We start from the raw sequence: 23,498 nt of genomic DNA, 5'->3' as shown, positions 1-23,498 counted from the left end.
AGAGAATCAATTGGGGGACAGGGGGAGAGTAGGCCTTGGCACTTGTGCCAATTTGCTGACTTGGCTTCTGCCCTCGAAGTTTGGAACTCAAGAAGAGGAGGGCGGCAGGCATCCCTCCCCCTCCCGAACCTCCTTTTCTGCGCCGTAAACATGCGAAGACATCCCGCTCCCGATCACTTTTCCTGTGCGTGTCGAGCGATGCACGCGCACACAGCTCCCATAGCTTTGTTTGTTCTTAAAATTTGAATTTTAACTGTATTTGTAAAATTTGTTTCTATTTCCAGCTTAATTAGAAAAATGAGATTCACAATTACAATCCTTTATTTTTTATTAGAATTTGACTCTTGGTTATACGCTCCTATTTTTAAATCAAAATCATGGGATTAGATGATTTCAGACTCTTATTTCTTTGGACAACATTGGAAAACATCCCTCTAATTTTCATTTCTGACCTATAACTTTTCTAACGAGACATTTCGTAAACTTACCGATCATATCTAAGAACTTAATGTCAAATAGTTGAGGTTATAAGTTCGAAATCTAGTTTGTTTAGCTCATAAATTTGGTTTTGTTGCATTAAATTTTTTTTTTAAGAAAAAGATAGCACGCTACCCGCCTCATTCACTAGACAGATGAACTAAGCTACAAGAGTAGGGTAACCTAGGCCCCGGGAGACCCGGAAAAAAAGAAGAAGGGGGCCTACGGTCAGTTAAGCTGGGAGAAGGTAATCCGGCTCCTTCACTAACAGCTTGAGATTGTGGACTGCTAGCCAAGGATTCAGCTGGATTCTCCTAAAAATCGTATCGTTTCTGACCTTCCAAATAATCATATAATAATCGTATCATTGCATTAAATTTTTTTAATTATATGATAGGAGTGTTGAAGAGGTCACTGGGCTGCGTGGCCTTCGCTAGAGATGCTTGGTAAAGAGGTAGCGGTGAAGAAGTGAAAAATGGAATTATCATGCCAAAAAAGGCAATTGCCAAAACCCTATTTTCTATTTTACAAAAAATGAAGAGTTCTAGTCCCAGTCAATGTATTCAAAATTAGAATTCTACTCAGAATCCTTCCTTTTCTTTCATAGTTGGCACTCAGAGATCCCTAACTAGCTTGTAGCCTAAATAGTTTTATATTTCTAGCTTTGTTGTTTTCTAAAAAATAAACAAAAGAGTTAATTGCTATATGTCTCTTTCAAACAAAAGATTGCGATAATATACTATTAGATCACTTTCATATCACCCATCAGCTCGTATCCATCGTACTGCATCGTGTCAACAAAATATCGACACGATACAATTGTCATATCAATGGCACAACTTAAAGCTCTATATTCTTTAAATTAATCAGTAATTTTTTCAATAAAATTTAAAAGATTTAATAAAAATACATAATAGGCAATTAGAGTATATTATTGTTAAAGAAAATAAATATTTCATGCCATATATATAGAGTCCGGTTACTATGCTATTAATAGCACGAAACACTTGGTGCTACCAAGTTTTCCGCCGTTAGATCTACTCTTTTAATCATTTTCACTCGTTAGATCATACTATTCAACCAACCACCCACTCAACCCTAGAAGGTCCACATCATCCTAACCACACATTTCTTAATCTAATGGCCAAAAACCGGCACACATTAACACTATTCAGCACGCATCATATTGTACCGTGTCGATAAATTTGCAGTACAATCTCGTATGACACTTAAATCCTTAGTTACACTATGTGTAATAATAATTCCGCCATCCAAAACACAGAATGCATCATTAATATAATTCTCTCCTTTGATTTTTGTTCTTAATTTCTTACAGGAAATTGTCTTTTTCTGTCTTTTGACCGTCCTTTTTTTTTCTTATTACCAAAACAGAAATCAGAGTGAAATAATTGTCAGATTCCTCCAAGTTTAAATGCCAGCTGTATTTGTTCCATTAGTGCAAAATTACAAAATTACGAAACTACCCCTACCTTCCACCGCGTGTTCCCTCTCGCCCAGCAGCAGCCGGACCGTCGCACGTGCGCGGCACCATCCCATCCCACCCTTCGTTATTTGTTCGAGCGTTTTTGATGCCCGCTCTAATGATTGCGCTGGCGACTCTCCCCCCCTCTCCCCTCTTATTAATGAAGCTGCCCATTATTGCTTCCTCGGACCCACCCAAAATCAATCTCAGCCGTCCAATCTCTCCATTCATCCGACGCATCTCCAATCAAACGGTCAATCCCCAGCGTCTCCATCGCCGCACGTTCTCGCGATCCCTTGATGGCAAGACAAGATGCGGAAATTGCTATAATTAATATTATTATATAATTTTTATTTTCTTTAATAATTAATTATTAATACTATCTATTTATGAAATATATATATAATAATATGATACGAAGCATATGTACGAAAAAAAAGGAAAAAAAAAAAAAAAAAACCCTATCCTATGGTACCCGCCCTCTGATGCGACTTCCGATAGCACCGCCCACATCTACACCGGGCACGAGCTCTCACCATCCAACGCCCCCGCCCTCCTCTCCCTCTCTTCTTTCTCTTTAGCTCTCTATACATCCTCCCTCTTCGGGAAAGTGGGAATCCATAAGAGTTCATGTGAATGCTTCGAAAAAGCGAAGGAGAGGGTGAGATAAAAGCTTCCCATTTATCCTAGTGAGCTTCCACTCTCCTCCTCTTTTCCGTAGATTTCTCGTGATTTTGCTCTTTTTTCCTGAACCTAATTTTTCGACCCTGTTTTTGTTGGTGAAGTTGGGATCATGGAAGAAGCAGCAAACTTTTGGGGGTGAGATGCGGCTTAGTTCGTGATCCATGACCAAAGCCGTGCGGAGAGATCGCGCCGATGACGATAGCGGCGTCGGCGGCGGAGGAGGTGGCGTCGGCGACCACCTCCGGAGCCACGTGCATCTGACGAACTGCATCCACCTGAAGAACCACATGCACCGCCACAGTCCCAACCCCGCGGAGCGGTCGCTGATGCGCGACCTCGTCGCGCTCCAGCGGTCGCGATCCCTCCGCGACCCCTCCACGAGCCCCCCCTCGTGGCTCTCCCCCTCCGCCGCGAGCGCCGCGGCGCGGAGGCGGGCGAGGGACGGCGCCGCGCAGAGCGGGAGGAGATCCGTCGGCACCGACGGGCGCAGGGCCGAGATCGGACGCCTCTCGACGAGCTCGCCGCGCTTCCCGTCGGCCAAAGTCGCCGCCGAAGAAGCGAGTTCGGACCGCGTTGCGGACGAATCGGGCGACGCGAGCAGGAGGAGTCGGAAGAGTACGCACTCGCACAAAGTCGGCCTCAGAACCCTATTGGAGAAAATGGAGGAAGCCCCAGATCAAACAGGTGATGGGCGAGAACCAATGGGGAGAACACGACCTAACGGGTTAAGCAGGGGAAAGAAGAGGAGATTCAAAGGGGTTAGGCGAGATCGTGCTTTAATCGATCATAGAGGAGGAGCTATGTTTCAGAGATGCAGTGTGGGGGACGGGAAAGAAGAGGATGCGGAGGTGTCGCAGGTGTCGAGAAATGTTTGCGGGATTCCCTGGAATTGGTCGAGAATTCACCACAGAGGAAAATCGTTTCTCGATTTGGCGGGAAGGAGTTTATCCTGCGGGTTATCCGATTCGCGGGGGAGGAAGTCAGAAGGCACTGCTCTACAAAGCCAGGGGAATGGTGTGAATTTGCCGATTGCACCAGACAATTTGACTTCGTCGACAAGCTCTGATTCGGAAGCGTTGCCGTTGCTGGTTCAGGCATCTGAGACTCGGAATGGCAGCGGCAATCCTTATCTGGCGCAGGATTATTCAGGGGAGCTCGGAATTTATTCTAATAATAGTTTGGGGTATGAGGAGGATTCCGACCTTGCGTCAGAGGCAAGGTCAGGTAATAATCGACAAAAAGTGAAAGGGCACCGCCGCGGCAGGCATCGGAGTTTGACCCAAAAGTACATGCCAAAAACCTTCAAAGATCTCGTTGGCCAGAACTTGGTTGTGCAGGCGCTTTCGAATGCTGTTCTGAGGAAAAAAGTTGGGCTGGTTTATGTCTTTTACGGGCCTCATGGAACAGGGAAGACCTCTTGCGCCAGGGTATTTGCTAAGGCCTTGAATTGTGAAGCTGTAGAACATCCTAAGCCGTGCGATGTTTGCAGCTCCTGCATTTCATTCAATCTAGGTAAGAGTAGAAATGTGATGGAAGTAGGGCCTATCGGTAACTTCGATTTCGAGAGCATTATGGATATCCTCGACAACGTGATGCTTTCGCCATTGTCTTCTCACTATAAAGTGTTTATAATTGATGATTGTGACACTTTGCCTCCTGATGCTTGGAGTGTGATCTCAAAAGTCGTCGATAGGGCACCCCGTCATGTGGTTTTTGTCCTCATCAGCTCGAATCTTGATCTGCCTCATATTATCATATCTCGGTGCCAGAAGTTCTTTTTCCCCAAGCTGAAGGAGACTGATATAATCAACACTTTGCAGTGGATTTCAACTAGTGAAGGACTTGAAGTTGACAAGGATGCATTAAAGCTCATAGCTTCTCGATCAGACGGGTCATTACGAGACGCTGAGATGACCCTTGACCAGCTTAGCTTGCTTGGGCAGAGAATATCACTTTCTTTGGTCCAAGAACTTGTAAGTTTTTCCATGGCTCTTTCAATGTCAAAAATAGTTGCAATTCTAGTTTCTAGTCAATGTGTTTATACATATAAGGGCTCATTCCCTGTCGGGCCTTGACAAATTTAGAGTGCCGCTACAGTTTGTAGTGATAGACTGAGCACAAACCATTCTGTTGTATTTTAGGAAGAGAAAGTCCTCTTTTTTTTTCTTTTTATTTCCCTTATTTCCAACATTATGTAATTTGTGTATTTGGCAGGTTGGTTTGGTGCCGGATGAAAAATTGGTAGATCTGCTTGACTTGGCCTTATCTGCTGACACTGTAAACACCGTTAAAAGCTTGAGAGAAATAATGGAATCTGGCGTGGAACCTTTGGCATTAATGTCTCAACTTGCTACCATAATTACTGATATTCTTGCTGGTAGTTACGTATTCACAAGAGAAAGACTACGCAGAAAATTTTTTCGCCGACCAACCTGTGAGTGCTCAGTTTTACTCTTCCTTTTGTTCAATCAATGAGCTCGTCACAATCTATATATTCCTCCAGAGTGCGCGTAACTCTGTTCAAATAGTACGTTATACATGATGCTATTAGATGCTTATCAATCTGGTTATTTAGATGCTAAGAATTTAATGGAGAGATATTTAGATGGATATCCCTGCTGAAAAGTATATATTAACTATTCAGCTCCCTGCAGAATCTGAATTTTCATATATGACCTTCAAAATCTTGATTTGTTAAATATATTGCCTCATACTAAACAAATTTCCCCTTTTAGAAAACTTTCCTGATATAAAGCCAAGTTTCCATGTGAGTTTGGTGAGTCCCCAACTTAAGATATCATTTCTTGGAATGCCTTTTGTAAATTTTATTTGAAAATTCGTCATTTCCGTGATTATATTTGCTAACGGGTGATTTGCTGGGATTGATATGTAAAAAGCGCTTTCATCTAAAAGTTTGTCCGCCTTTGTTTTCTAATATCTAATCTACTGAATTCAGTATCGAAGGAAGATATGGAAAAGCTACGTCAGGCACTGAAAACACTATCTGAAGCTGAAAAACAGTTGCGAGTGTCGAATGACAAGTTAACTTGGCTTACTGCTGCTCTACTTCAACTTGCTCCAGACCAACAGTATATGCTGCCAAGCTCTTCCGCAGATACAAGCCTCAATCAGAGCCCACTAACCCTTCCTAATCATTCAGCGAGAGATGTACCAAAGAATTCTAATAATGATAATCATGATCTAATGCATCGTAGTAACAAGATGCCTAGCTCTCACTTTAGTGGAAAGAGGCACGGGGAACATACTCCGGATAGTCTTATGTTGTCAACAAGGCGTACTAGAGCAAGTGAGAGATATAGTCATGGAAAAGGACATACGGATGATGAGAAGATCTGGCAAGCAGTGCTTGGGTATATTCAATCAGATACACTCAAACAATTTTTGGCTCAAGAGGGAAAGCTAAGTTCGGTCAGCCTCGGTGAAGGTATAACAATCTGAACTTGATTTGGCAGTTTATGTTCTTCCGTTGGTTGTTTCATTTTTAAGTAGGTAAGAAAAACACCATATGATATATATAAAGCTGAAATTTGTTATTTGTAGATTTTATTAGCATGATGAATATCCTGGAACTGACTTGAAAACTTTGCCTAACCCATGGATAAATGACTATGGGCAGGACATATAAAAAATGATCCAAAAACTTGGAACAGAGGTTGATGATTTGCTTTAGGGTTATGTAATGAACTCATAAGCTTTGAAGATTTACTTATTGATTCATCTCTGCTTGCTATTGCTTTCTTCACATGGAAGTTGCATCAGTATTCCTTCTTGATTCTGCCCTTCAATACTGAAATGCTATTTGGTACATCTGTTCCTTCTATTTAGCACTATATAGATAAGCATGGATGAATAGTTCATTTCCGGCCTATATCCTTAGGAGATTGTATTTGAGACGTGCACCTATTTGATTTCTTTCAAAGGAGGAACCATAATGTGATTATCTTAACTGCATTTTTTGCAGTGCATTCATTTATTGCATTCATGGCACAACATTCCATAATACACTTCGAGAAAATACATGTAATTTATTAGTATCTGTGGTATGATATATTGATGATTCCTTTCCCCTCTGCAGCTCCAACTGTCAGATTGGTATTCAGCTCTCATACAAGTAAAACGAAAGCTGAAAAGTTCAGAGGACAAGTTTTGCAGGCATTTGAGTCTGTACTTTCTTCTCCAGTAATACTTGAAATCCGATATGAATCAAAGAAACCCATTAGAGCAGATGACCAAGAGCCTTCTGAGAATGGTTCTTCTCAGATGACTTTGAAAAGGTCACTTACCAATCATAGGTCTCTTTATACAGGACAGGATAATCTTAATAGAAGGAATATTGTCAAAGGAGTTGGTTCTAGTCAAGGCAGATGGTTGCAATCTGATCCCCACATATTGATAGAAGGCGAAATTATTGAAACTGGACCTTTCTGTCAAGAGCACGAGTACAATGGACTGATTAATTCTAGGACAGGAGGGAAGGATAAGAATAAAGCGTGTGCATCTGTGGAGGAAGCATCGACTTCTCAGGGTCAAGAAAACATAGTTCCTTCATCAGAAAGAATGGAGAGCGAAGGGAAACATCGAAGGAAAAGCTTAGTAAGAGGAAAAGTATCCCTTGCACGTGTTATTAACCAGGCAGAAGGTTGTTCACAGCGAGGAGGATGGTCTAGACGAAAAGCGATTTCAATTGCTGAAAAGCTGGAACAAGAGAATCTGTAAGTGATGAGACAGCAAATTTTATTATTCTCTCTTTTCATTGGTCAATTTTTTTATGCCTGGTGAAGAAATAGTAGAAATTAGCTGCATATAAGGAGATCTCGTACTACTGTGCCGTTTTAATATAATGAAAGTTGTTAATTTGGCCTATGCAATTTGTATTGAGTACATATATGCTCAGACCCTTAGTGAGAGGATTTTAGGTCTGGCCCCTTAATACAAGTTCATCTTGCTTAAAATCAGATTAGGGTTGATTTACACTATTCATGTGTCCAGTACCTGCATAGAATAACTTGAAGGATCCATACACCAAAAAAAAAAGCAAAAAAAACTAGGAGGACAATGCAATATGTAAATTAAAGGAATTCTGATATATCTGCACTGTAATAGTTACTAAGTCACTGACTAGATAATTTCTAATATCCATGCTCACAACTTAATATTTTGGGACAATGTGATTACACTAGTACTGTTTTGTGCTAAAGTCTAGTCCAAAGCAACTATAGTCAACTGTCGCACTGATCAAGTTTCTTGCAATGTTTCAATTGCTTAGTATTATGCTGATGAGCCTCTTCATTCAAACAAATAATGTATCATTCTTTTTATATTCGCTAAATTTTGTGATTTTACAGGAGATTAGAGCCCAGATCAAGAAGTTTACTCTGTTGGAAAGCTTCTACGATGACTCGAGAGAAGGTATTGCTTCAACATTAACTATTTCCTCATTGAGACCGACTGTTCCTAGAGCAAGTGGCAAAGGGCTTGGTGGTTGGTACCCGAGACCCAAGTTCGAATCCTTGTTGATTCACATTTTTAGCTAAGTTTATTTCTAAATGAAATAAACGAAGCGGGTAGCGTGCTACCTAATATCTCAAAAAAAAACTATTTCCTCATTGAGGCAAACAACCATTTTAGCTTGTGCTTGTCATTTGTATTTAGAATATTCACACACATATTTTCCTGCAAAATTATCTGTGCACATATTCCTCCCTACATGAATTTTCTTTTGAACCCTTCAAAAGTTAAATTACTCGACATGTATGTATATACCCTTGCTTCTTTTGAGAAACTTACAACAGAAATTTTTGACTCCCGAGCTTAAGGTAATATCTTTTGAGAAACTTACACCAGAAATTTTTGACTCCCAAGCTTAAGGTAATAAACTGCATTTTTGAATGTCATATATGGAAATTCTTATTTCACAGGGATATATGTACCAATAGATGATTATGCAGGAATTTGAATATGTTCTTTTGCGTGATAAGATGGTAAAGTGTGCTTGTTGTTACTCTGTTCCAATGTCTGTGTTGTTGACTCAAACATTCTCTACAGCTATCGAAGCTACGAATGAGGCCGCGGAGACCGCGCTTGCTTTCGAAATTTGTCTTCTGTGGAAGATGCTTGTCTACACGATCTCCAAGATGAATTGGTGATACATAAGAGAAAGTCCAGATGGCGAGTAAAGCATCTTCACCAAGTTTGTTTTATTTCTCTTATTCCTCTTATTTATTCACCTTCTACCATGTTATCTAGTAATCTTTTAGCAAATTATGTAAATTAATTAGTAGGTGAGAGAATGAAAAGAAAAGCATTAGTCTATTCTTTATCCATGTTTAGGCTCACATTGATACATACTTCTTTTTTTTTTCGATATTGCACATTAGCATCATAGCCACATATTTCAAACGGCTGCACATGCTGACAAACAAGTACTGAACTAATCCAACGGTTGTCGTCTGGATGTATGCTTTCGAAGAGTCGGGAGACTTGATCCTGTATATGCGCTTAAATACTCAGGCTTAAATTGTAAGATATCAATATAGGCACTTGGCTGTTTAGAGGTCGATGCCTAAAGGAGAGATAAAAAAGATGAAACGGAGATGATATGGACCTCCTGTTCCTTGATTACGGTGACAATCACTTCAACAAAAGGAGTATCTTTGAGAACGAGTTCATGTTCAACATATCATAACCTTTTAACAAAGAGTTTATTGATGAAAGAATATAAAAGCAACATAACTATGCATAGATGTATCCTCCTGGTCCTCCAAATTGGAACGTATATCCGTCGTCACCACTATAGTTTTTGGGGTCAGAGAGACCATAGAAGTTTGGGACATCGTGATAGCGGTAAGCAGTACTACGCGGTTGATAGCTGTTCCCGGCTCCATCGAAGAAGACAATTTGTTTGTACTCGCAAGCGCTTCTCGCATTGTCAGGGAAAGCGCCATTGCCCATAGGCGGGCTGAAATGCATGCTCTCCGGCTTGTGGACGATCCCGCCCATTTCAACTTGGTCGGAATCTGCCATGTTGTTGAAGATTTGCTTCGGAAAATACCCTACTACTTCAGTTCCAGTCAGCAAGTACCAATTTAAGTTGTATGGATCCTAACATGAAATGGAGATGTAAGAGTATAAATAGGCAGTAAATGACATCAAGATCCAAAATAGAAAAAAAAGTAGTGGAAAACAGTATCAACAAAAAAATGTTAGTTTACATGATTGAAATTTGTTGCGTACTCTCAGAACTGTAAGTTTGATTGCTCCTCGCCCCGGCTGAAGAACACCACCTGGGAAAAATTTCTGACTGATCTGTACATAACCCGGGCACAGTTGATTGAAGCAACCTGTCTTCTGATAATCATCCGACTGGCACAAGTACAAACACCACATGAGATAGATATTTCCGCCGTTGGGAGGACTCGGCAAAGAAATTACACAAGGGTCTGGCAACTTACAGTCCAATAAATGAAGAAATGAGTAAGGTTATCGCCGTTGAGTTTGTGGTCTACCTGAAATATAAGATGTTAAAGATGCTTCTTAGATATCATGTGATCAAGTTCAAGAATGTATTCACTCAGTGCAGAGAAAGTGGACTCACATCCCATCCAAATTGGATGGTGTTTATGTAATCCTCAGGACCACCGTCTCCTTTCTCAAGGATTATCTGGGCCGAGGAGAATTGACCGTCTACGACACCTGGAAGATTGAATACATCCATAAGAGCCTCTGCACCGTAGAACCTCAGCGGACCACCAAACCAGCCGAGGATCGCATACTTGTGAGCCAAATAATATGTCAAGGTCAGTAACGGATATCAAAAATAAATAAATAAATAAAGCAAGAAGAAGCAAAGCAAATACAATACGAACCAGAAAAAAATTAACAAAGCAATGGTTGTTCAAACTACAGATATAGCTTGCCAATTACATTCGTCATACTGAATATAGTGTAGAGGTAAAACAAACTTAAGATGGAATGTTTGAATTTCGATGTCTACGTGGTTTTCGCTTGCCTGCACACAGACGCACTTTATGCGTGCAGACAAATCGATGCAAATCAGCGTAGCTCTGCAAGGGATAAATGTCTTACATGATTTCCGGCACGGCTGTTTGACTGTACATGATTTGATCTTTTAAGTTGAAGGTGTTGAGCATACTTTTTTGCTCTTATCAAGTCTTCTTTCCGAGTACGCCTTATAGGAACATACCCTTCTGGGCAACTTTCCTTTACGCCAAGCTCATGCTTTCCGTTTTCTGACGGTCCATTGACCGCATTCTTGATAGCTGAACTGGGTCTCTGCTGTTCTAGCAAGCATAAGATTTGATGAGTTAAAGACAAATTATGTTAAAGTCACAATTTAATGGTTTAATTATGCAATTCTAAAAGCGAGAGAAATAGAATCTAGAAACAAAACATGGGGGGCTACAGAGTTGCTCAGAAGGGTCAATGAATACCAATTTGACATTTTTGGGTTTAATAATAAATATCTGCTGGAACTAGAGAGTAGAAGACACTTATACACATCACCTGAAGCGTGTGATTCTTTAAGAGAGGATGATCAAAAGCCGGTTGTTTGTAGATGTCAACACAATCAATAATATCCCCGTTTGCAACCTGCATTTTAAAATATAAAAATCAAGTAGGCAATGTCTCAATAACTGTTAGGAAATTGGCATCCAACGGCGAGAAAAAGAGATGTATACAATGAAGATTAACAAATGTTATGCTGCAGTAATTCGGAATTCCCTCTACCTCACTCTTGTAGCTTAATTTATTTCTTTAATTAATGAAGCAGATAGCATGCTACCTTTCTCTCAAAAAAAAAAAGAAAAAGAAGAAAACAGGCACCCTCTTACTGAATATTCATTCAAAGTACCCATTGTTTCCTTTTTTTAGGTTTTAGATTCATCTTGATCAAAACAAATTCGACCACGAGCTACCTAAACCATGAACTTCTGTGAAAAAGGGATGATCCTGAAGTTTATCCAGATTCCAATTACGTTTTATTCTGCATTATGATAGGCACTGATATTAGTACACTGTTTAAAAAAAAACACCCAGGTCAACATCATCATCAGAGTGCAGTAACATCAATTTTCAGTTGGTAGATCATCAAAATTGCCTGTTTGTTATGCAGAAGAATCTCTTATAAACTCAAATCGTCAAAATCAGAACTCTAACGATGTGGTTGAAAAAAAACATAATCAACCTTACAGGACTAAATCTGTCATAAAACCGGCCAGTTGTATTATGGTTTTTGAGTTTACATTTTATCTTCTGAAGACTTTCGACTACCCGAGTCAAAAATCATTAGTTGACTGACACAAATCGCATATGCATATTTTGCTAAAGGGGCAATTGCTAATATACATAATGTGCTCTATTTAGCAGATACAGACACATTTGCTTAGTATGCAATTTCCATGAAAAACAAAAAGAAAAAAAATGAAATGAAAAAAGGCTTGCGTAGAAGTTTAAAACATCCATCTTGTAAGAAATGGGAAGCTCGAGACTGGCTCTGATGCTATGTTACTTAAAAGATTCATATTGTAGGAAACAGTTTGGAAATAATCTTAACATAAAAATGGCTATGTATTTTACCTTATAGGACTTAACATAGGGTTTGTTGAGGATCTTCAATTGTCTCTCTAAATTTGCATCTTCCTCCTCCGTCAGACGCCACCGTTTTGCTTCGATGCAGCTAATCCAAAGAATAACACAGAGCACCAGAGATTGTAATGCGGCCTTAACAGTGCAATCCATTTGGTGTCGATACGTTGATTTCATCAGAGGACAGAAATTCTTATGTCTATATATACAATCTTGTTTAACACTGGATCCAAACTTTCTTTGATTGGGGCATCACTAGATGAGGAAAGAAATCAACACCTGCCTTAGAAGACTCGTGCAGAGATATGTCTGTTTTGAAGCAAGATGCAGAGAGGTGCATGTTTGAGCAATGAACAACAACTATATACACAATAAGTTTACAAATTCAACCAGGCCTTATATTGCAAGTTATAAATCACTCTTTTGGACAATTTGGTGTCGTCATACCAATTTTTTGGCTCCTTCCGTTTTTTAGCTTGCATTACCTTTTTTTTTTTCCTTTTCCAAATGGCCTGTAGGCGCACCAAGTCGAATTTCATTCATTAAGAAAAATAAAATTTATGGTAGTAAACATGAAAAACAAAAAAATATATATATATATAATCTCATGTTACAGTAGATTCTGACGGAATAGAATTCGGCAAGTCCAATGATGGCTTAACTATCTAAAAATTTGACGACTTCCTTCTTGTTCTTTTCCGTGGTCGTTGTTCAGAAGAAATGCAAAATAAATTGAGAGATTCAAGCTGGTTGATGGCCTTCTCCGAGGGAGAACCTTTCTCCATTGTTAACAGGATACAATAGTATTTGTTGGATAGAAAACATTGGTAATATTTTACTACTATCAGTTTAATATAAATATACAACTCGAACACAATTTCACACTTCCAGTAACTACCCATACTCCGCTAACTATCCTATATGGAAGAAATAGCTGACATAATACTAAGAAATAAAAAAACACTGGAAACTACACCATACTAATCCTATAAAACATACAATATATAGTAATGGCTAAAACACAAACATAACTAGCATCTCAATGTTCATATGATCTAATGCATAAGGGGCAGCTGGCCTTATATCTACTTAGCCATGTATCGACACACGTACGATGAAAATGATGGCTACAAGGTAAAAGCCGCATCTTTTCCCCATCTTCTATCTCCATTTGGCAAATAGTGCATCTGTCGCGCTTATCATCATCGCTCACTGCTAATTGATGCAACTCGGCTCGATACAATGAAACAGGGCACAGCTCCAGATCTCTTTCATTGATCCCTCGTGCTGCTGTAGAGCTGGTCCTCCTTGTTGTCAGGCAACAGAAACACACTAGCGTAATAACAATAACAGCTAAGAAAATCCACAATGCTAGCCAGATAGATTCTATTTGAATCTCCTCCTGAAACATCGTACGTGAAACAGACATACCACCAGGGGTAGGAAAGAGAGACTGCCGCCGCATGCCCTGCCACTTGTTTTTAAATCGTCATAGAAAAACTATTTTATCAGTTCATATTTTAACCAATGATTTACAAATTCCATTGCAAAAAATTTAACTTCTTAATCTAATTGAAAATATAAGAAGAAAGAGATATTTTACTGAAAGTGAAGTAAATTTGATCTTCCAAATTATTAACCTATTTTTATCCCCTTAGCATACCTGTTTTTCATTGTTTATGATCACATTGATCTATCTTTTTGCATCTAGTTCAGGGTTTAATTAATAACACAACAATGCTAGTTAATTACTCGAGTTTTTTCGGCTCGGCATTTTAATTGGGTTGCTTGAACCAGCCGGTTCAGGGGTTCACATTTAACCGGCCGGTTCAGATAGTTCAAGCTATTTCGATTGAGTTAAATTATCAAATAGGTTCTTAACAGCGAACCAAACCGGCCATCAGACTGGTTCTCCATTAATCAGATTCGATCATCTCAGCGCTTTGCTTTTCTAAACTTTGCAATTTAGTTTTGAGAAAATGCATTGAGAGCAGTAATCCAAAATTATTTCCAAATTTAATTAAGAGATAGAGTTTCTGCAAATTATAGAGTTTGATTATTGTTCGGTAAAAAATATAAAACTTATCTGAACTATAAGCCGTTTTGATTCACCGAGCTCTTTTTCACTTCTTCTTTCTCTTCCTCTACCAGTCCCTGCCAATTCTCCTCCTCAATCGCTCCTCCCTACCACTACCAACCTCTTCTCATTCCCACAACCAAAAACCACACTAATATATGTCCCTAAATACTTTAATAAAAAAAAGTTCCCTCTTTAATTAATAGCAATCACATGCGATAGCTATTTCCGTATTAGAAATTTTTTTTTTATAGCATGGGCTTTCACCTTTGATTGGGAGCTTTGATAACGTAAATGGGTGTCCCTATATTAGAAAGTTTTTGGCTCTGAAGTGACAGATAACTGTTTCTTAGCTATGAATGTGTCCATATGATCTAGAAATACTTCTTCTGTACTAGGCTTTGTATGAGAGCTGCAAATCAATCGCACAGTTGGAGCTGCAGAGGGGAAAGGAATCGTCAATATATCGCACCACAGACTAACAAATTGAATGTATTTTCTCCAAGTGTACGTGTTATGGAATAAGCTCTATCTCAAATCAAATGTCGGAATAAGTTCGGATTACCACTCTCACAGCGTTTTTTCAAAACTAAATTTCTTAATGAGTTTTTCCTCCAAAAAAAAAAATTTTTTTTTCTTAATGAGTTGTCAATATTCTAGTTTTCTTAAATAAAAAAGGGAAGCTAATCAAAGCTTTGAAGGAGCAAATCAAACTAAACAAGCTTACAATCTTTTTATTTGGGGGGGGGGAGCTGTGTGCGTGTGTTAATGTCTGTAGGTTATCAAAATCTTACCACTAATAACTAAACTATTAGTGGTTTGGTGATTCTTTAATTCTGGATCATTTTAACGGATGTAATCAGCTATTGTTTTCTCTTTTTAGTTGTTAGTTGTTATTACTTATGAAAATTAGATGTTATAAATTTATTATGTAGATTCGTTTAGAAGCACCGACCGTCCCTAGTGCAAGTGGCAAAGGGCTTGATGGTTGGTATCCGAGGTCCCAAGTTCGAATCCTAGTTGATTTACATTGCCAGCCAAGTTTATTTCTAAATGAAACAAACGAACCGGTAAAAAGATATGATCGTATGTGGAAGTCGAGATCACTGCTCAAAGTCAAAATTTTTGTGTAGTTAGTTCTGAAAAAAAAAATGCTCACTGTGGACAATCTCCTGAAGAGGGGCTGGAGTGGTGACAAGAGCTGTGTTTTCTGTTTAGAGGACAGGGAGACTGTCAACCACCTGTTTGCCTACTGTTCAAGTACCACGGCTCTTCTCGAAGGACTTCTTCCAAACAGACGTCGTTATCGACTTTGCTTGTCAGTTATTGAGATTTGGGAAGAGACTTGTAGTAAGCCGGGAGTGCAGGGGGATAGAGATTTGGCGTTTATATCTATAACGTGGTGGGCTTTATGGTTAGAGTGCAACAGAAGAATTTTTGAGAAGACAAAACGCTCGATGGGTTGCCTGTTGTCTGAAATCAGATCACTCAAGGAGTTATGGGGCCGAGGACCGTGCAGTAAATCTGGTTTTTTTTTTTTTTTTTTTTTTTTTTTTTTTTAAGTCGTTCATTTGTTTGTGTTGCGAGGCCTTTGATGCTTCATTTTGTAGCTAAGTTCATTTTCTAAATGAATAAAGCGGTAGCATGCTACCTTTTCTCAAAAAAGAAACAAACGAAGCGGGTAGCGTGCTATCTATCTCTCTCACAAAAAAAAAGAAAGATTCATTTAGAACCAGATTATAGTAAAGCAAAATTTAGAATACCAAGCAGATGAGCTGATCGGATCTGATTAATCGAAAACCAGCCCAATGGCCGGTTTGGTTCATTGTTGAGAACCTATTTAATAATTTAACTAAATCGAACCAGCTTGAACTATCTGAACCGGCCAGTCCAAGCAAACCAATTAAAATGCAGGCATCAATCAAAAACCACGTACTGAGCGAAGAAAACTCAACTAATCAACTAGCATTGTTGCATTATTAATTAAACCTAAACTAGATGCAAAGGATAGATCAATGTGATCATAAACAATGAAAAACAGGTATGCTAAGGGGAGAAAAATAGGGTAATAATTTCGAAGCTCAATTTTACTTCACTTTCAATAAAATATCACTCTGTTTCTCCATTAAGAAGCTAGCTCAATAATTTTGTAGAATTAAATATGTTTTCAAATTTATGTACTATTATATTATTAGCATTTTCTTATATTTTTAATTGGATAAGAAGTTAAATTTTTTGCAATAGAATTTCTAAATCATTGGTTAAAGTGTGAACTGATAATATAGTTTTTCTGTGACAATTTAAAAACAAGTTGCAGCGCATGCTGCGGCAGAGTCTCCCTTTCCTACCACTGGCCTTGTGTCTGTTTCACGTACGATGTTTCGGGAGGAGATTCAAATTGAACCTATCTGGCTAGCATTGTAGATTTTCTTAGCTGTTATTGTTATTACTCTTGTATGTTTCTGTTGTGACCAGCTCTATAGCAGCACGAGGGATCAACGAGAGAGATCTGGAACTGTTGTATTTTATTTTAGTTAGTATTTTGTGAGCTATTTTTTTCCATATAAGATAGTTAGTGGGGCATGGGTAGTTACTAAAAATTTTTTTTTTTTTGAGAAAGAGGTAGCAAGCTACCTGCTTCATTCATTAAGCAAAGAGGTAGTTACTAAAAATATGAAACTGTGTTTGAGTTGTATTTATATTAAACTGATAATAGTAAAATATTATCTATATTTTCTATCCAACAAATACTATTGTATCCCATTAACAATGGGGAAAGGTTCGCCGAAGAAGGTCATCATCCTACAAGAGTTGATTAAACCTTGAATCTCTCAATTTATCTTGCATTGCTTTTAAACAACGACCACGCGAAAGAACAAGAAGGAAGTAGTCAAATTTTTAGATAGTTAAGCCATGGACTTTTTTGCACAGTAATCTTATTAAAATTTTTAATTTGTCATATAATCCTTTTAAAATTTTATTTGCGCAATAAAACTTGAGAAACACGGTGAATCGTTCACCGTCTTTAGAAAACGGTGAATGATTCGCCGTTTTCATATTATTATCTTTTTTTTTATATATGTTGTGAGGATTTTTTTGAGGTTATTAAGATTGTATGAGCATTATTAAATTTTTATTTATGGTTAAAATTATATAGATAGGTTGTTAAAATATTTTAAGTTATAAATATTATATGTAATTTGTTAAAATTTTTATGTGGTTGTTAAGATTATATATGAGAATAAAAAAAATTAATAAATCATTCACATTTTATACTTTAAGAGAAAGGCGGTGAATTATTTACCGTCTCTAATAGAAAAGAAATTTTCTAAATTTCATTATTGGCCGTTTTTTAATTATTTTTATGTTCCAATACTAAGTAGGATAAAATAGAATTATTGCAACAAATAAATTTTTTACGAAGCAGGTAGCAAGCTACCTATTTCTCAAAAAAAAAAAAAATAAATTTTTTACAAGATTATTTAGCCAATTATTAATTTTTAAAGAGTTAAAATGAAAAAAATCCCTTAAGCCATCATCGGACTTGCAGAAGTCTCTTCCGTCAGAACCTACTTGAAGGCTCACAAAATCTAAATCTATCCTTAACATGAGATTATATATATATATATATATATATATAGGTCGTGGCTACTATACTATTATGAGTATTGGAACTGTCGTACTATTATATATATAGAATTAGACTGAAAGACTATTAATACCATCAAGCTATCGGTGCTATTAGGTTTTTGGCCCTTAGATGAAGAAATGTACGATTAGGATGATGTGGGCCCTTCAGGGTTGAGTAATTAAGTTGTCGGTTGAATAGTATAATCAAACGGGTAAAATAGTCAAAGTGTTCAATCTAACGGTGGAAAATTCGGTAGCATCCAGTGCTTGGTGCTTGGTGCTATCGATAGTATACCAGCCGGACTCTCTCTCTCTCTCTCTCTATATATATATATATATTCATGTTACTACCATAAATTTTATTTTTCTTAATGAATGAAATTCGACTTGGTGTGCCTACAGGCCATTTGATAAAAGGAAAAAAAAAAAGGTAATGCAAGCTTAAAAACAGAAGGAGCCAAAAATTTGGTATGATGACACCATATTGTCCAAAAGAGTGATTTATAACTTGCAATACAAGGCCTGGTTGAATTTGAAAACTTATTGTGTGTATAGTTGTTATTCATTGCTCAAACATGCACCTCTCTGCATCTTCTTCAAAACAAATATATCTCTGCACGAGTCTTCTAAGGCAGGTGTTGATTTCTTTCCTCATCTAGTGATGCCCCAATCAAAGAAAGTTTGGAGGATCTACTAATATCCAGTGTTAAACAAGATTTGTATATATAGACATAAGAGTTTCTGTTCTCTGATGAAAGCATTGTATCGACACCAAATGGACTTCAGCAGTGTTAAGGCCGCATTACTATCTCTGATGATCTGTGATCTTCTTTGGATTAGCTGCATCGAAGCAAAACGATGGCGTCTGACGGAGGAAGAAGACGCAAAATTAGAGACACAATTGAAGATCCTCAACAAACCCTATGTTAAATCCTTTAAGGTAAATACATAGCCATCTTTATGTTGAGATTATTTCTGAACTGCTTTCCCATAATATTGATCTTTTAAGTAGCATAGCATCATTGCTGCCATTTCTTACAAATGGATGTTTTAAACATGAAATTGCAGACTAAGAAAATGTTTCTGTAGTTGCTGAATAGAACACATCACATTTAGCGAAAAATGCATTTGGCGATTTGTATACAGTCAATTGATGATCTGGACTCGAGTAATCAAAGGTCTTCAGAAGATAAAATGTAAACTTAAAACCATAATATAACCTAGCCGGTTTTATGATAGATTTAGTCCTTGTAAGGTTGATTACGTTTTTCAATTACATACTTAAAGAGTTGATTTTGACAATTGAGTTTATAAGACATTCTTCTGCATAACAAACAGGCACTTTTGATGATACACCAACTGAAGATAAAATGTAAACTTCAGGATCAACCCTTTCTGCAGAAGTTTATGTTTTAGGTAGGTTGTGGTGATATTTGTTTTGATCAAGATACATCTACAACCTTAAAAAAAGGAAACAACGGTGAATTTCTTTTAATAAATAGTCAGCAAGAAGGAGCCTAGTTTCTTCCGGATTAGTTGTTTAGGATTGCTGCAGCATAACATTTGTTACTGTTCAATATATACATCTCCTTTTATGGCCGTTGGATGCCAATTTCCCAGCAGTTATTAGACATTGCCTAATCGATTTGTATCTTTTGAAATGCAGGTTGCAAACGGGGATATTATTGATTGTGTTGACATCTATAAACAACCGGCTTTTGATCATCCTCTCTTAAAAAATCACACGCTTCAGGTGATGTGTATAAGTATATTCTACTCTCTAGTTCCAGCAGATATTTATTATTAAACCAAAAAAAAAGAGTCAAATTGGTATTCATTGACACTTCTCAGCAACTCTGTGGCCCCCAGCACTTCTCAATTCTATTTCTCTCACTTTTAGCATTGCGTAAATGAGCCATTAAATTGTGACTTAAATATAATTTTGGCACATCAAATTTTGTGTTTATCTATGGAGATAATTTCACTTAATTGCTACAAATATTTGTATCTTTAACTCAAATATTATGCTTGCGAGAACAGCTGCGACCAAGTTCAGCTATTAAGAATGCGGTCAGTGGACCGTCAGGAAAAGGAAAGCATGAGCTTGGCGTAAAGGAAAGTTGCCCAGAAGGGTATGTTCCTATAAGGCGTACTCGGAAAGAAGACTTGATAAGAGCAAAAAAGTATGCTCAACACCTTCAACTTAAAAGATCAAATCATGTACAGTCAAACAGCCGTGCCGGAAATCATGTAAGACATTTATCCCTTGCAGAGCTACGCTGATTTGCATCGATTTGTCTGCACGCATAAAGTGCGTCTGTGTGCAGGCAAGCGAAAACCACGTAGACATCGAAATTCAAACATTCCATCATTAGTTGTTTTAACTCTACACCATATTCAGCATGGCGTGTAATTGGCAAGCTATATCTGTAGTTTGTACAACCACGGCTTTGTTAATTTTTTCTGGTTAGTCTTGTATTTGCTTCTTCTTGCTTTCTTTCTTTATTATTATTATTATTTTTATATCTGTTACTGATCTTGACATATTATTTGGCTCACAAGTATGCGATCTTCGGCTGGTTTGGCGATTCGCTGAGGTTCTACGGTGCAGAGGCTCTTATGGATGTGTACAATCTTCCAGGGGTCTTAGATGATCAATCATCCTCGGCACAAATAATCCTTGAGAAAGGAGATGGTGGTCCTGAGGATTACATAAACACCATCCAAGTTGGATGGAATGTGAGTCCACTTCCTCTGCACTGAGCGAATGCATGCTTTAGCTTGATCACACGATAGCTAAGAAGCATCTTCAACTAAAAATTTGAATTTCTCATGTGATGTAGGAAGAATTTAAAATTGTCTAACTTCCTATAAGGAAAAATGCAGACGAAAAAGTAGCAAGAGACATATATACGCAATGTTTCTAGTATGTTTGTCAATTGGGTGGTTTAATAATTCCAGATGAACATGTATCAATTTTCTACCCAAAAAAGGAAACACGTAGAAATCCCTTTCGTCTAAACAATTTGAACTGTCGCACCGTTACACCAACCCTTTTTCATGCAGTAAATGCTTTAAACCAAATTGCATCACCTGCAGATGTGTTGAGGCTGACAAAATAATTTGTGATTTTCGTGTTGGTTCTCTCAATGTAGAATTTTTGTTTTGTTTTGTTTTTTTTTCTAATGACCCATGTAATTGTCATATATGATCTGAGAGCTTCGTGTGAAGTCATTTTGCCACAGCAAATCAGAGAAAATATCAGTGAATTCACTTCAAATTTAGAATTGAAAAAAAAGGAAAGAGAGGAAGTACTTAGAGATTAAAGCAGTCCCTGTGGTACTTTATTTAAATCTAAATTTGACTTGCTTAGTAAATTGGTTTCATGCTTCAAACTTCTTTAACATCTTCTATTTCAGGTAGACTACAAACTCAATGGTGATAACCTTACTCGTTTCTTCGTTTATTGGACTGTAAGTTGCCAGATCCTTGTTAAATATAAAAATATATAGATACCGTTCTCTAACAGGTTAAGCTTTTAGAGTACAACGGTTGTTTCACAATCCTTACTGTAATTTCTTTGCCGAGTCCTCCCAACAGCGGAAATATCTATCTCATGTGGTGTTTGCATTTGTGCCAGTCAGATGGTTATCAGAAGACAGGTTGCAACAATCAACTGTGCCCGGGATATGTACAAGTCAGTCAGAAATTTTTCCCAGGCAATATTCTTCAGCCAGGGCGAGGAGCTATCAGACTAAGAGTTCTGAGAGTACGCAAAAAACTTTTTTTTTTTTTTTTGAGGAAAGGTAGCATATTACTGTTTCATTCATTAAGAAGGTGAAAAAAAAAAAAAAAACTAGATGTAATGTAGATCCCAATTGCTCCTAGAAGAGCGAACGTCCTTCACTAGTTGACTAAGTGAGCTTTTCTTATCCTCGAAAATTTTTCTGTTCCGTTCCAACCAGATAGCCTACCAGACGACAACTATGGTCGATAGTGCCCTTTTCCTCACGTTAGCCCACCTAGCGTTACAAGTATTCCAGAGCATGTGAGTACGCAAAAAACTCTAATCATGTGAACTAACATTTTTTGTTGATACTGTTTTCCACCACTTTTTTTTTCTATTTTGAATCTTGATGTCCTTTACTGCTCTGCCTACTTATTATACTTTGAAGAAGATTGCTAGCTAACTGTTGTTACATCTCCATTTCATGCTAGGATCCATCAAATTTAAATTGGTACGTGCTGACTTCAGATGAAACAGTAGGGTATTTTCCGAAGGAAATCTTCAACAACATGGCAGATTCCAACCAAATCGAGATGGGCGGAATCGTCCACACGCCGCCGAGCGAGCTTTCGAGCCCGCCCATGGGCAACGGCGCTTATCCTGACAGATGGAGAAGCGCTTGCGAGTTCAAACAAATTGGCTTCTTCGATGGATCCGCGAACAGCCATCCACCGACTACTACTGCTTACCACTATCACGATGCCCCATCTCTGTACGGTCTCTCTACGCCCAAGAACTTCGGCGGCGACGACGGATACACGTTCCAATTTGGAGGACCAGGAGGAGTCCTTCAACCTCCGTTATGAATAGCTATGCATGCTGCTTTTATATGCTTAACTTCATCAATAATAATACCCTTTGTTAGAAGGTTATGATGAGTTGGAACGTAAACTCAGTTCTCAAATAAGAGACTCGTTGTGTTGAATTGCTTGTCTATTACATATCTACCATAATCAAGAAACATGAGGTCCGTGTCATTCTCCGCTTCATCTCTTTTTATCTTTCCTGTAGGCTTCTTCGACCACTAAACGGCCAAGTACCTAGCTATATATATTGATATCTTACTTAGTATTCAAGCCCCGATTTTTTTAACCGCATAGTACTTGTCCTTTGGACTTTTCAGCTTTCGATTTACTTGTTTGTATTTGTGACTGCCCCTTCGGCTCAAGCTACGGATCCGCTCTGGAGTTTAACCCAAATGGCCTCCAGCTTCCTAAACAAACAATATCAACAGCTTTAAGCGCCCTTGAATCATCAAAAAAGATCGACGGAACAAATATCGTGTAGGAATTTCACTCATAACGATATTGTGGATTAGATACTGGACACAGGAGCCTCAATGCATATGACCAGGCAACTAGAATATTTTGATGAATCCGAGAGAATAGAAGTGCCGTACCCTATACTACTTCTAAATAGGAGGACGGTTCCGGCTATGATAACGGGACGGGTGAAATTAGGCCCGAATTTAATTTTATGAAATGTTTTTTTACGTTTTGGTATTTATATTTAACATGGTATTTATATTTAACACCTATACAATAGATTCTAAAACTTTATTAACTTTTATATACTGATCCTCACATAGAGTAAATCTTATATGTTTTATTAGTCTAATTTTAAACTTTTTAAGTTTAAATTATTGAATTCTGTTCATGAATACACTAATACGCTAGTAGCGTAAGACAATTCTAGCCAAAAGAATCTCTCGTTTGTGTGTGTGTACAAGGTAG

At 37.9% G+C, this 23,498-nt stretch overlaps 3 protein-coding genes across 4 annotated transcripts; 2 read left to right on the top strand and 1 right to left on the bottom strand.

Annotated features, from left to right (window-relative positions):
- Positions 2,409 to 9,133, top strand: LOC109717372 (protein STICHEL-like 4). 2 transcript variants are annotated; one of them, XM_020243129.1, is made up of 7 exons: positions 2,409 to 2,621; positions 2,746 to 4,617; positions 4,859 to 5,078; positions 5,601 to 6,089; positions 6,741 to 7,377; positions 8,011 to 8,074; positions 8,711 to 9,133. In XM_020243129.1, the coding sequence occupies exons 2-7, from the start codon at positions 2,806 to 2,808 to the stop codon at positions 8,801 to 8,803; spliced, it is 3,315 nt and encodes a 1,104-aa protein (XP_020098718.1). In that variant the 5' UTR covers positions 2,409 to 2,621; positions 2,746 to 2,805; the 3' UTR covers positions 8,804 to 9,133. The 2 variants fall into 2 exon arrangements, with proteins under 2 accessions (XP_020098718.1, XP_020098717.1); XM_020243128.1 differs by having other exon boundaries at positions 2,409 to 2,649.
- Positions 9,242 to 12,424, bottom strand: LOC109717182. Its single transcript, XM_020242854.1, has 7 exons — positions 12,263 to 12,424; positions 11,189 to 11,275; positions 10,751 to 10,960; positions 10,260 to 10,436; positions 10,117 to 10,170; positions 9,899 to 10,027; positions 9,242 to 9,766 (listed from the first exon to the last, which is right to left on the bottom strand). Exons 1-7 carry the CDS (start codon positions 12,422 to 12,424, stop codon positions 9,398 to 9,400), a joined length of 1,188 nt encoding a protein of 395 aa, XP_020098443.1. The 3' UTR covers positions 9,242 to 9,397.
- LOC109717181 lies at positions 18,627 to 22,754 on the top strand. Its single transcript, XM_020242853.1, has 7 exons — positions 18,627 to 18,918; positions 19,645 to 19,731; positions 20,019 to 20,228; positions 20,541 to 20,717; positions 21,398 to 21,451; positions 21,619 to 21,747; positions 22,197 to 22,754. Exons 1-7 carry the CDS (start codon positions 18,730 to 18,732, stop codon positions 22,569 to 22,571), a joined length of 1,221 nt encoding a protein of 406 aa, XP_020098442.1. The 5' UTR covers positions 18,627 to 18,729; the 3' UTR covers positions 22,572 to 22,754.

This window comes from Ananas comosus, linkage group 11 (genome assembly GCF_001540865.1).
Source record: "Ananas comosus cultivar F153 linkage group 11, ASM154086v1, whole genome shotgun sequence".
NCBI classification, from domain to species: Eukaryota; Viridiplantae; Streptophyta; class Magnoliopsida; order Poales; family Bromeliaceae; genus Ananas; species Ananas comosus.
This window is presented reverse-complemented; position numbering and strand designations above follow the sequence as displayed.